This window comes from Rutidosis leptorrhynchoides, chromosome 11, assembly GCF_046630445.1.
Source record: "Rutidosis leptorrhynchoides isolate AG116_Rl617_1_P2 chromosome 11, CSIRO_AGI_Rlap_v1, whole genome shotgun sequence".
Lineage (NCBI taxonomy): Eukaryota > Viridiplantae > Streptophyta > Magnoliopsida > Asterales > Asteraceae > Rutidosis > Rutidosis leptorrhynchoides.
This window is the reverse complement of record NC_092343.1, coordinates 176,097,583-176,111,315: the sequence shown is the minus strand read 5'-3', so window position 1 is coordinate 176,111,315 and position 13,733 is coordinate 176,097,583. Positions and strand designations below refer to the sequence as shown.

General features: G+C 28.4%; 2 protein-coding genes across 2 annotated transcripts; one reads left to right on the top strand and one right to left on the bottom strand.

Annotated features, from left to right (window-relative positions):
• The first annotated feature begins 5,085 nt into the window (after positions 1–5,085).
• On the top strand, positions 5,086–5,682 carry LOC139875266 (uncharacterized). Its single transcript, XM_071862609.1, has one exon. It carries the CDS (start codon positions 5,086–5,088, stop codon positions 5,680–5,682), a length of 597 nt encoding a protein of 198 aa, XP_071718710.1.
• A 505-nt stretch (positions 5,683–6,187) lies between these two features.
• On the bottom strand, positions 6,188–11,448 carry LOC139875264 (hypothetical protein At1g04090-like). The gene is made up of 2 exons (XM_071862608.1): positions 11,274–11,448; positions 6,188–7,848 (listed from the first exon to the last, which is right to left on the bottom strand). The coding sequence occupies exons 1-2, from the start codon at positions 11,446–11,448 to the stop codon at positions 6,188–6,190; spliced, it is 1,836 nt and encodes a 611-aa protein (XP_071718709.1).
• Positions 11,449–13,733: the final 2,285 nt, after the last annotated feature.

Below are 13,733 nucleotides of genomic sequence, written 5' to 3'. Positions count from 1 at the left end.
CTATTATTCCGGGATGATTATCGGTTGGAATGAGCGGATGAATAAGGTTTAGAATTTTAGATAGAATATAATCGTGGCGAGATATTCGAGAAATGAGAGTGAAAATAGTGTTTTGGATTGGTTCGCCGGTGAATGCTTCAGGTTCTTGGCCCAGAGGACAATATGGTGGATGAAAGGGATCGCTTCTTCTTGTCTTCAATGATTAAGTTGACTACGAACCCATTCCCAATTCATTCAGAATTGAAGATGACTAGTTGGTTGATCCATTTCGTTTACATTACTTTCGGAGCTTAGGTGAATATCCATGTCAGAATAGCTGTCGGAATAACTATCGGAATAGTTATTGGAATCTGAGGGACTCGAACTGGTTGAGGGATTTATCTCGTACGATCAGATGAAAGATTTTTGATAAGAAATAGATTATAGGATGTAGATCAGTACCCTGCAATACATAATTTACATATGCATATATAATACTAAAATCCCATAAGTTACGGAGGAATCTACGGAAGCTGTCAGACAAAGGTAACAATAACAGATACGCTAAGATATGAATTTATCTATACACTGTCTATGCAATAGAGGCAGTAAGACGTGTCTAGACTTTAAGGATGATAAGCAAACAATTTTTGACACTAAATGATAAGCAAAACTTTTGACATGCAGACACGGTCGAAGTCCAGACCCACTAATGCACCTAAACAACTATAAGTTAGACACACTAATGCATACCTGGTTCGCTAAGACCACTGTTCTGATACCACCAATAACAACCCGTCCTAATCCATCTGGACGAATACATTACATTTGGTTACATCGCGATGTACTTGACCTCTATATGATACATTTTACAAACATTGCATTCATTTTTAAAAGACAAACTTTCTTTACATCGAAAATTGACGGCAATGCATACCATTTCATAATATATCCAACTATAATTGATCTAGTAATAATCTTGATGAACTCAACGACTAGAATGCAACATCTTTTGAAATATGTCATGAATGACTCCAAGTAATATATTTAAAATGAGCAAATGCACAGCGGAAGATTTCTTTCATACCTGAGAATAAACATGCTTTCAAGTGTCAACCAAAAGGTTGGTGAGTTCATTAGTTTATCGTAATCAATCATTTCCATAATTTTAATAGACCGTAAGATTTCATTTTCATAAATATCATTACACTCGCAAGTGTATAAAAATCCATTCGTATGATGAACACCTGGTAACCGACATTAACATAATGCATATAGAATATCCCCCGCATACTCACAAGTATGCCATTAATATTGGCAATCGCAATCACCAATTAAATCGAAGTACTAAAGCATTCCAAATTCCAGAATGGGATTTGTTAGGCCCATAGATCTATCTTTAGGATTCACGTCAATTAGGGTCCATTTCCCTAATTCTTAGGTTACCAGACTTGAAGGGGCGATATTCGATTTAATAATCCAACCATAGAATGTATTTTCAATTACTTGTGTCTATTTCGTCAAGCATTTATAAAAACAGTGCATGCATTCTCAGTCCCAAAAATATATATTGCAAAAGCATTTAAAAAGGGAGCAAATGAAACTCACAATACTGTATTTTGTAGTAAAAATACATATGACGATATTGAACAATGCAGAGTTGGCCTCGGATTCACGAACCTATATCATTTGTATATATATTAAAACATATACTCGTAATCAAATAAATCTATTTATTATTAGTAATGTATTTGTTATATTAATAATTTATAAGTTTCATTATTTATTTATACATTTTCATTTTATATATATAGAGATATTAATATAGTTAAGTTTTGTGTTATATATATATATATATATATATATATATATATATATATATATATATATATATATATATATATATATATATATATATATATATATATATATATATATATATATATATATATATATATATATATATATATATATATATATATATATATTATACGAATAGCTTTTGTTTGAGAATTTAATACTTATGATAACATTAATATTATTAATAATAATAATGATATTATATAATAATGATAATGATAGTGATGATAATAATGTTAATAAAAATAATGATATTAATAATGTTAGTAATACTAAGCTTTATAACAATGGCAACAATAATTATGATAATCGTAGTAATTCTTTTTAAATCATAATTCAATTAAAATTTTAATCATTTTCATAATAATATTTATACTTGATTTTTATATTCATAAACTTAACAACATTATTAAAACTTTTATATTCATGGTCATAGTGATCATAATCTTTGTGTTTAGTTTCTAAACTAATGATTATAGTTTCTTATAACATTATTTCGTAATCAAACTCGTAACTTTTACATGAATTCTTATAATCACTTCCTATAATCTCTATTATATCATCTTTTATTATATACTTACGTTATCAACATGTTAAATCTCCTTTTAGTTATAATAATACTAGCAATACTATTACAATGATAATAATACTAATAATAATAATAATATTAGTAATGATAATACTAATAATTTTGGAATGATAATACTAGTAACAAAAATGATAATATCTTAAGTTATGTTAATGACAATAATAATTAATAATACTAACCTTTAGTAATACTTATAATACTTGTATCTATGATATTCATAATAATAATTACTATAATACTAATAATAATAATAATAATAATTATAGTGATAACAATAATAATCATAATAATCATAATAATAAAGATAATAATAATGATAATATTAAATTATACCTTTGTAGCATTAAAAAGAAATAAATAATAATAATCATAGTGATAACAATAATAATCATAATAATGATAATAATCATAATAATAAAGATAATAATAATGATAATATTAAATTATACCTTTGTAGCATTAAAAAGAAATAAACTGCCCAAGACGAGACTCGAACCCGAGACCTCACACCCACCCAAATCAACACCCTGCCACTCTTCCAACCATGCATTTCTATTTTATAATTCCTCTCAAATATATATGTATTTAATTCGTTTTCTTTTTGCACTTCATCTTCTTCATCATCAAAATAAATCAATCAAAGAACCACCATAACAATAATAACGAATCTATAGTTTTATTTAAGACTCGTAAACAATTAGGTAACTATAAAAATTCATTCTTGATTCACAAAAAAAATGAATAAAATAAAAATAAAAAAATAAAAGAACAGCCTAGCTGTTCATCGCCGCCTTTATTAAAAAAAATTAATTTTGTAAACGGTAACGTTATAGATAAAAGTTATAACACAAAATACATTGTAAATCTATCCTAGAAACTATTGGATTCCTTGATTGGACTTGAAACATCGAAACAATCACGAATTTCCTCAAGAACGATTCTGTTGACTTTTTGAAAAATAACATTGACCTCAAAATTCATGTTCGATTTTACAAATTACGATTTGTGAATTTACAGAAAGCTTCATGACATGATTTAAAACACTCCTGCATTTATAGATTTTTACAAAAGTTTTGAATTCGATATTTGGCTATAAAAAGCACGAACAGAGAGGAAAGAAAAAAATAAAAAAAAATAAATATGTTTCAAATGTTTCTGTTTGATTTCTCATTAGTAGCAATTCACAGTAATTATATAAAGATATAAATCGAATATTGAGACTAGCAACAAGGGTACATTCAATTTGTTTTGTAGCAGAGATAGTGGGAAACACAAAGTTACGAGCAGAGGAAGGGGATAAAAAAATCAGATAAAGACTGATTAATACATACGCGTAATATATGTCAGATTTTATATCTGTATCTATATTTATATACGGAGTATTTGTATTTATATTTATATATTTGTATATGATATATTATAATTAACCTTATTACTTAACAAATATAACAATAATAATATTACTCTTAATATTATAAATAATAAAATTTCTTTAATAATATTCTAGTAATAATAATAATATTATTAATGATTATAATAATAATAACTATAAAATTTATAACCATAATATTAATAATAATACTGATTATAATAATACTAATATTATTACTGATAGTAATAATAATGGTATAGCAATTCATATATTTCAAACTTCATATCTATATCATATATATTATATTAGTACAATATATAATATTAATATTAATATAAATAATAGTGAGAATAATAATAATAATATTGATATAATACTATATCTAAATTTGTAGTTATATATTATTAACTATGTAATATTTAATAATCATACAATATATTATATAATAACTTTTATTGAATATTTATCATTTATAAATTTTATATATCATGATATACATATAATAATAATTATGCCTATAACTTATATTATATGTATATATATATATATATATATATATATATATATATATATATATATATATATATATATATATATATATATATAGATTCATTTTTAATTACACTTACTTATCTTGTATCCTATTTTAAATATTTAATTCAAATGTTAAATTTATATTTTTATAGTTTCAATATATTATATATACTTACATTTATATACATATATGTATACATATTTATTTACAAATAATTGTTCGTGAATCGTCGGGAATAGTCAAAGGTCGGATGATTTCATAAAATAGTTCAAGCATTTTAGGACTCAACATTACAGACTTTGCTTATCGTATCGAAATTATTTAAAGATAAGGTTTAAATTTGGTCGAAAATTCCCGGGTCGTCACAGTATGGGGGACTTGGGATTGTTCCTTTGAGGTTAAAAAATTTAACCTTATTGGCGAAATGGTGGTTGAAGTTTAATGCTAATAAAGAAATTATTTGGAAAGACTTGGTTGCTATCTCAATGAATGCAAGTCAAATGGGAAACATGCTTTTGAATATTTCTCAAGTCAACCAATCCTAAATGTCTTTTGTGTGGAAAGAGTAAGTAAAACTTCAAAATGTGGATGAGCTTTTTGATATTATAAGCCCTGAAAGTAGGAAATGGTTTTTGGGAAAGGTAAAAAAATTCCTTTTGGAATGATATTTGGGTAGGCGCCTCAAAATTAAAAGATCAATTCCCGTCTCTTTTTCATTTGTCATAGAAAAGAAATGGGTGGATTGCGGATATGGGGGTGTGTAATGAGAATGGTCTTATGGAGTGGGATTTTGGATTTTCAAAATCCCTAAATGAATATGAAAATATTCAACTTCAAACTTTATTGTCTGTGCTAAGTGGGAAAGTTTTTGATCATTCCAAAGAAGCTGTAATTCAATGGGTGCATTCGGTTGATAAAGTGTTCACGGTTGCGGAAGGGGTACGTGTGATGCTTTCTTATAATTTGGTTAATGAAGTCGATTGGCTAAATTTAGTTTGGAATAAATTTGTTCCTACAAAGATAGCTATTTTTCATTGGCAAACGATCCAAGTAGGCATTCCGGTAAAAGAAGTTTTGGGTTATAGAAGGTGTCTTCAGGACATTACAGATGACAAGTGTGGGTGGTGCTTATCTCATGTCGAGTCGATTGATCATATTTTTCTTCATTGCTCATGGTCACACAAAATTTGGTTTGCTCTTTTTAATTGGTGGAATGTTGGATCATTCCTTCGAATATTCTTGAATTCTCTCTTGAGTGGAGTAATGGGTTGGGGATCAAGGAGTCAAAATTTTGGAAGCTTATTGGTCCGGCTACTCTATGGGCTATATATGGTTAGCCCTAAATGAGTTGGTTTTCAATGGGGCTTATTTGTGTTGGGTCGTAATTGTGGAGCGGATAAAGCTTAAGGTTTTTCAATGGTTGGTAAACGCTAAATTCTGCAAGAGCTACCAATTTTACTTATGGTCAAATCAACCTTGGGTGTTTGTTTAAAGTGATGTCAAGGTGTTTGGGTAAAGGTTTCTACTTTAATTTTGGTCCTCTGCTTGCTGTGGTATAAAGCTCCAAGGTCCCTGCTTTTGTTTATGCTTTTCGAATTTATGTAGTAAAGTGGCATGCTTTCTGGTTTCTGTATTTTACTTCATTTATAAGGGTGTAAGGCTTGTGTCAAATGGGTATGGATTTGTAAGCCCATTTGACTGATTTTTGTATTGTCTGCAACTCTTCACTGTTTTAGTGAAGTTTTGTTATTAATATACTTCCATGGTTTTGCTATAAAAAAAAGATACATATAAAACTGATTATAGTACATCAGCATTTTGGTGTTTAAAAGAACTGGAACAAGACTTAAAGTCAAACCCTTTCATCTCCTAACCAACTGTCTTTCATTTTGGGTCCTTCAGGCCCTTCTTCTCCAAGTAACTCAGCAGGAAACTTATGCAAAATTTTAATAGCAAGTTCTTTGACACTATTCGGCAAGCCATCCGTAGCCCACATTACTGCTTTTGTAAATTCATATGTAATCTTTGGACCCCATCTACCTGTATAATTCAACCATGGTTCCACACCAGCAGGCTTATAATCAACATAAACAACGTTATAACTCGCAACAATATCCATCATATTATCGCTTTTTGCAGTATCATCCCTAGAACCAAATCCTATAAACTTCTCCCCATTCACAATTGGTATTGATTTTCTTGAATAATTCAACCTAAAATACTCATCATATAACATTTTTATGTCACTTGAGTCAATCTTGGCCGCAGTATGTATATGATAAGTTGGAGAATCATAAAATGTATGACCATGCAAAGATGAATACACAATTGGTCTGGTTCCATCAATACTATACTCCAACTCATTAGCAGTTAACCATTTTCCCTTACTATGTTGAGATAAATAAACCGCCTTTAATGTCCCACGAAAGTTGTCAATTCGTAACGTTACATGCTCCCAATCACTAACATGTTCCCCTATTTGTCCTAAGTTAATGGTAAAAGGTCCAAGTTGAAACTTACCTCCTCCGTTAAAAGGGTAATACAACCATATGGCAAGATCGGTATATATTCCGCCGAGCGCTGGTTTAACATGTATATAAGCAACCGCATCTTTCAAATAGCCCTTTTTTACTTCATCTCTTCGAAGTTTATTATGTGGAAGGTCTAGATATGCGTCATCCACTGAACCATTGTTTGGAAGGTTATCACCATCGTTGATCACTGGCCATGGAATGTAATTCTTTTGGCGTATCACAGCCCCATTTTCAAAGAACCATAAAACCGAAGAAGGGAAATATTCTTCATCAGGGTGGAAATAAACAATGGGAGCATAAGCATGAATCATACTATCAATTTGTGCAGAATTAGGCATAGCAGAATAAGGGTCACTCCTAACCATCTTTAAACATTGAAACTCGAGTGCACTTAAGCGATAAGTACGTGCCAAAAATGAACCTGTTGGAATACTACGCTCTTTAGTAATATATGGATCTTTAGTTAACGGTATCGTTTTATACACATTGATACTACGCGAAGTATCAGAATTATTATTATATCCCCATATCAATTCTCCTAGTGTGGCGAAAGTTGTGAAGTCAAATCTAACACACTTAACCTTATCTAATGAAGGTTTTTCGGGTGACGTTGTGACTATATGACCGACTGCTCTATAACCTCGTGGCGCGATTGGAAGCCAAATGTAGACATCATCCTTTTGGGCTATATCCAAACCTTTACTTGTCCACATAAGATCATAATTTACAGGTTTCTTTAGAGAACCATGCAATGGTCTTCCTGTAGTGTCTTTAGCTATAAGGACTGATGTAAATGTTGATACACCATTGAGTTTGCAAAAGTGGCCAAGCAAATTGTAGGATGGTGGGATGTTAGTTGGTTCATAAAATGATACACCATTTTGTCCACCAATATGAGTAGCCCATATTCTCTTGAAATAAAATGCTTCGGTCACTACTAACCCTCCAAGATCAATGAACCCTTTTCCAAATTCTCCATCTGCACACACAAAAAGGTTACAATGCGCGATAAAAATTGTTTTGTACGGCGATGTCAAAAGGAGTGATATCCCAATTGTACTAATTCTTTGGTACACCACTTTAAAACACGTTTGATGATATGTGTCGTATGAATCACTACTATTGTGAAAGCATTTTATCCAGAAAAATTGAATAATTTTGAGCTATATACATTGTTATTATTATGTACAGATGTACTAATAGTAACAATGCTTACAACATCATAATGTTATAATTCAGTTTTATATTTTTTAGGTTTGAAATTATATTATTTTGCTAACACAAGGAGCATTCCAACTATATTTATGAACGAGTAAAATTACCCGACTTCGCTGAGAAGGGAAAAAAGACTGAAAAAAAAGAAAAAAAAAGTTAGGGAAATTTTTTTTTTAAATAAAAAATGTCAAATCACCAATTTACCCCGAAGTTGGGGGGTAATTATAGAAACACCATCGTGAACAGTGTTCACCATAATTAGTATATTGATAATGATATGTATCATTTATATTTGCTAATAATTGGTGCTCAAAGCCTAAAATTTGTCAAAATAAGTTTTTATATGTTCATCAAATGAATTGCAAATTTTACCATTGAAGATATATAAAAAAAACTATACCTTAATTTAATAAGTACATTTTACGATATTATATGATTTTTGAAAGAAAAAAAATCTCAAGAGATTTTTATTTTTTCCGGACTACAATTTTTAGTTATTATTATTATTATTATTATTATTATTATTATTATTATTATTATTATTATTATTATTATTATTATTATTATTATCATCATCATTATTTTCATTATTATTATTATTATTATTATTATTATTATTATTATTATTATTATTATTATTATTATTATTATTATATTATCATTATTATTATTATTATTATTATTATTATTATTATTATTATTATTATTATTATTATTATTATTATTATTATTATTATTATTATTATTATGAGTTTAAATGTGTAAAGTTGATATTTAGTTAGTTTATAAATATTATGTTTAAAGGTTATTGGATATAGGTTAAACAGTTTTTTTTTTTTTTTTTTTTCATTTTTCACTTTTTATTCATAAAAAGACGACTCAAAATAAACGCACATCTATTTCATAGTAACGTGTGAGCTCAAGCTGCAACCTCCCTTGTTATATATATATATATATATATATATATATATATATATATATATATATATATATATATATATATATATATATATATAGTGGACCAATCCATGGATAAGCACTAAATGGGGTACAAACTTGATAAGTAAAATTTTAAATTTTTTTTTTAAAAAAAAACGATCCATTAATATGCAAATAGAAGAAAACGAAAAAATTTTAAAAAGTTTTTTAACAAAATCGTTCGAAAATCGATGATGAATGGTAAACATCGATGATGAATGGTAAAAATTGATGATGAATGGTAAAATTAACCATTCATCAGGTTAATTTATCATTCATTTTGTTCGCGATGAATGATAAAATTAATCAATGCTAAAAAAAGCAGATGAATGGTTAATTTAACCATTCATCTGTTTATGATGAATGATAAAAAAACAGATGAATGGTTAATTTAACCATTCATTTGGTTTTTTTAGTATTGATTAATTTTATCATTCATCGTAAACAAGATGAATGATAAATTAACCTGATGAATGGTTAATTTTACCATTCATCATCGATTTTTGAAAGATTTTAAACTTTTTTTTTATGAAAAAAAATTGATTAGAGGTGCATTTTAATGCAGATTTATGAATGTAAAAAAAAAATTCAAAAAAAAATATATTTTATTTTGCTTATCCCGTTTGTACTCCTTTTAAGCTTATCCATGGATCGTGCCCATATATATATATATATATATATATATATATATATATATATATATATATATATATATATATATATATATATATATATATATATATATATATATATATATATATATATATATATATTATACCATCATTTTGAGTATCTTACTTCATGAACAATATAATTCAATTAAATTCCAATTTTTAAAATCAAATATATCTTAAATGATAAATAAATCGTGTGGCAATTAGGCCACTCCCTATCGTAACTAAACTATTCATCCTCTTAACCTTCCACATCAGCGCCACATCAACACCAATATCCTATAACCAACTCATAACTAAACACTCCCTATCATGGCTAAAACAATACTCCTTTTAATATACAACGTACAAGCAATAAAGCATTAAGTCCAACAATAAAAAGTCACTGGGGCCCATAATTCCTGTAAATAACCTAAACTCTTCCATTAAATTCATGGTGAGTGCGGGTAACTAACGCGGGTAACTAAGCCGTACCTATGGTTCATTACGGGTAACTAAGGGTAATGAGGGGTAATGACGGATAATGGAACCATAGGGAGTGGTCTTATAACACAAAACCTTTCTTGTAGGAGTGATGAGTGCTTTTCAATCGAGGGGTCAGGTGTTCGAGCCTCTGTGACGTTCTCTTTTTAAAACAACTTTGAAAATCGATTTTTCAAGCAATAAATAAATAATGTAGTAATTATAACACAAAAGCAACATTGGATGAGTGATCAGAAGAGCGCTTATCAACCTTTCGGTGAGGGGTGTGAGTCCTTCTTGTGTTATTTTATTTTAGTTTTGTCGGAGACTTAAAATCCGATTTATTTAAACAATAAATAAAAACTTTCTTGGTAAAATTGTAGAAGCAAACTTGGCCGAATGGTCATAGGCGGTGTTTATCAGTTTAATGGTTGGGGGTTCAAAACCCATCCTTTATAAATTGTTGTTTTTAGTCATGGATCTGTCAAACATTTTTTTTTTTTAATTTGAAAGTTAGTCTTTGTATGTGTTTAAAATTTTGTTTGTTATTGTTTTTTTTCTTAAACATATAACTATTGTTTTCAGGGTTACGTGAAGTTCATTAACGTTGTTTTAACATTAAAAACATATATTTATCTACGATAAAAAGTTACGCAAACATTTAATAGCAATATCCTTATAAACTTTTACATGATAATTAACCACACTTTTATTTTATCGAAGCAAAGCGCCATTGACCCAAAACTTGTTATATAAGTACATTATAAAATTAAAGACTAACATTTTTAATTGAAATCCACCCAATAATCACCCCTGAACATTAATACATATTCATATGTACCCCTTGACTTCTATATTTGCTTGCATGCAAGCAATTAACAAAAAAAAACTTAGGCCAAAAATATTTAATTTACCTTAAACTATATAATTATAATTATGTGAGTAACAATAAAAAATGAAGATAAAAATTTATGCATAATTAACGGGATCATATGAAAAGTTTGGAATAACTAGAACATGAAAAAATTGTTCAAAAGAAAATAAATAAATAACAATTGTTACAAGGTATACATACCTGCAAGATATATGGGTTTCGGACCGTGATGCTCAAATGTTACAACCTCGTCGACCACAACTTTCACACTCGTGTTACGATCAAGTGAAATCATTGATAGATCGTGATAGGCATCAGACAGTGCCAAGACAATTTGAAATATTATAAAAAGTGCTCTACAAAGACTAGGCGTCATTAGTAAGTTGTTAGAACTTAAATTCAACATTGTCATAGAATATTGTGATTGTGAATTTGGATTATAGAAAAAACTAATTTCAACTGAAACTTAGCCTTATGATTTAACGTAAGGAGTTTAGATTTACCACATATATATATATATATATATATATATATATATATATATATATATATATATATATATATATATATATATATATATATATATATATATATACATACACACACATATATATATATATATATATATATATATATATATATATATATATATACATACACACACATATATATATATATATATATATATATATACATATATATATATATATGCATTAGTTAAATTTTAATGTAAGGTGATAAATATAAAGTAAATATAATCGCAAGGGTGTTGGTGCATTACTGGTTATTTGACATCTCGTTAAAGAGGTCAGGGGTTCGACTCTAGTATGCTGGAAAAGTATTTCTCTTGTGGTTATAGGCCCATTTCATTCATGGGTTTCGAAACTTTTAGATGTTTATGCGTTTGAGCCTGAGGTTTTATCACACGCGATGACCGTTTGATTCGTCGTGGGGGATTTCTCATGAGATGAGGTAGGACTGTATATAGTTCTTTCAGAGAAATGATCAAGTGAGTGAGTTTCACATCGCGTTCGAACCTTCGTTAGTGACTCCCAACAGTCGTTAAAGAAAAAATATATAAAGCAAATATAATCATGACATTTATTTCATAGTCAAAAGTTGTAGTTAATCAATAAATATTAATAACAATAATGATAATAATAGTAATAATATTAATATAATATAATAACAATTAATAAAAGCAACTACATTTATATAAAAATCTAGACATTTATTAGTCATTATTCTCTTGAATCCATAATATAAGACATGTTTAGATTAGCGTAAAAATCTCCCTATAAACGAATACATAACTCCGTTGATAACACCCAACTGTCATTAAAGAAAAAATATAAAGCAAATATAATCATGACATTTATTTCATAGTCAAAGATGTAGTTAATAATAATAATAATAATAATAATAATAATAATAATAATAATAATAATAATAATAATAATAATAATAATAATAATAATAATTAAAATAATAACAATTAATAAAAGCAACAATATTTATATAAAAATCTGGACATTTATTAGTCATTCTTTTGAATCCATAGTATAAGATATAGTTTTGGATTAGCTACTACATATACCTATAAATGAACACATAATACCCCCATAGAGGATAAACCTCTAGTACCGGGTGAATTGTGCATTATGCGCACTCTAATCACACTATCATTTTGAACGATTTAGCATAGTCATGAATCGAACTCAGATGATGTATTTTATTGGGTAATTTTATGGTCACTGAGACAAGTCTGTGTGGTTAATATAAGATAGAGTGAGACTTTATTATGGATATACCAACACGAGCTTGTTCACAGACTCAGTTAGTAGGACGTATTTTGTTTCATAAAATAAACAATAATAAAGTCGGTCAACGACCTCGTTGCTATTACCTCTTGGTTGTGTTTGGAAATTAAGATAATTTTCTGATTATTAGGTTTCAAAGTGTTTTAAAGTCGTAAATAAGTTAGTTTTTTTATATGTTTTATTATAAAAATTGATTAATTGCGTTTAGATGGGCTAAAAAGATGAATTTGAAGAAGCAAGTACCTCCTGCATTAAAACGATTTTAAATCTGATTGTATGATCACTAACGTGTATGCGCGTGTAGATCTTGCTTTTAAATTTATATTTTTCTTAATATCCGAGCAATGTTATGAGTTGTGGCCATTTCTTTCGGCTATCACGCAGGACAAGCACTTATCGGATCACTGTCCAATCAAACTCTACAATGGCAATAATAATTTTGGGCCCAAGCCCGTTCGTATCTTTAATGAGTGAATGAAACTGGACGGGGCTGACGAGATCATAATCAGTACTTGGAATAAAACAGTGATAGGGTCCAGGCCAGACTGTGTTTTGAGGAATAAGATGAAGGAGGTAAAAGCAGAATTGAAGAAACTAAGTCAGTGTCTCATGAACATCGACGTTCAAATCCAGAAACATTCAAAAGCAGTCTCGGTGTGGGAAGAAATAGCTGAAAGCCGAACCCTATCTGAGCAGGAGAGGAGTATATGACTGGAGGAGAAAAAACTTTGGATCGAGAAAGAAAGAATTAAAAGAAATATGTGGAAGCAAAAATCGCGAATCAAATGGACGTTAGAGGGAGATGAAAACTCCAATTTTTTTCACAATCTCATCAAGAGAA

Bases quoted from the DNA above. Each gene is read 5' to 3' on its own strand.
- LOC139875266 (XM_071862609.1), top strand. From the start codon at position 5,086: ATGGGGGTGTGTAATGAGAATGGTCTTATGGAGTGGGATTTTGGATTT.
- LOC139875264 (XM_071862608.1), bottom strand. From the start codon at position 11,448: ATGACGCCTAGTCTTTGTAGAGCACTTTTTATAATATTTCAAATTGTC. The intron at 7,849-11,273 runs GTATGTATACCT...TTGTGTGTGCAG, and splicing joins GAAACCCATATATCTTGCAG to ATGGAGAATTTGGAAAAGGG.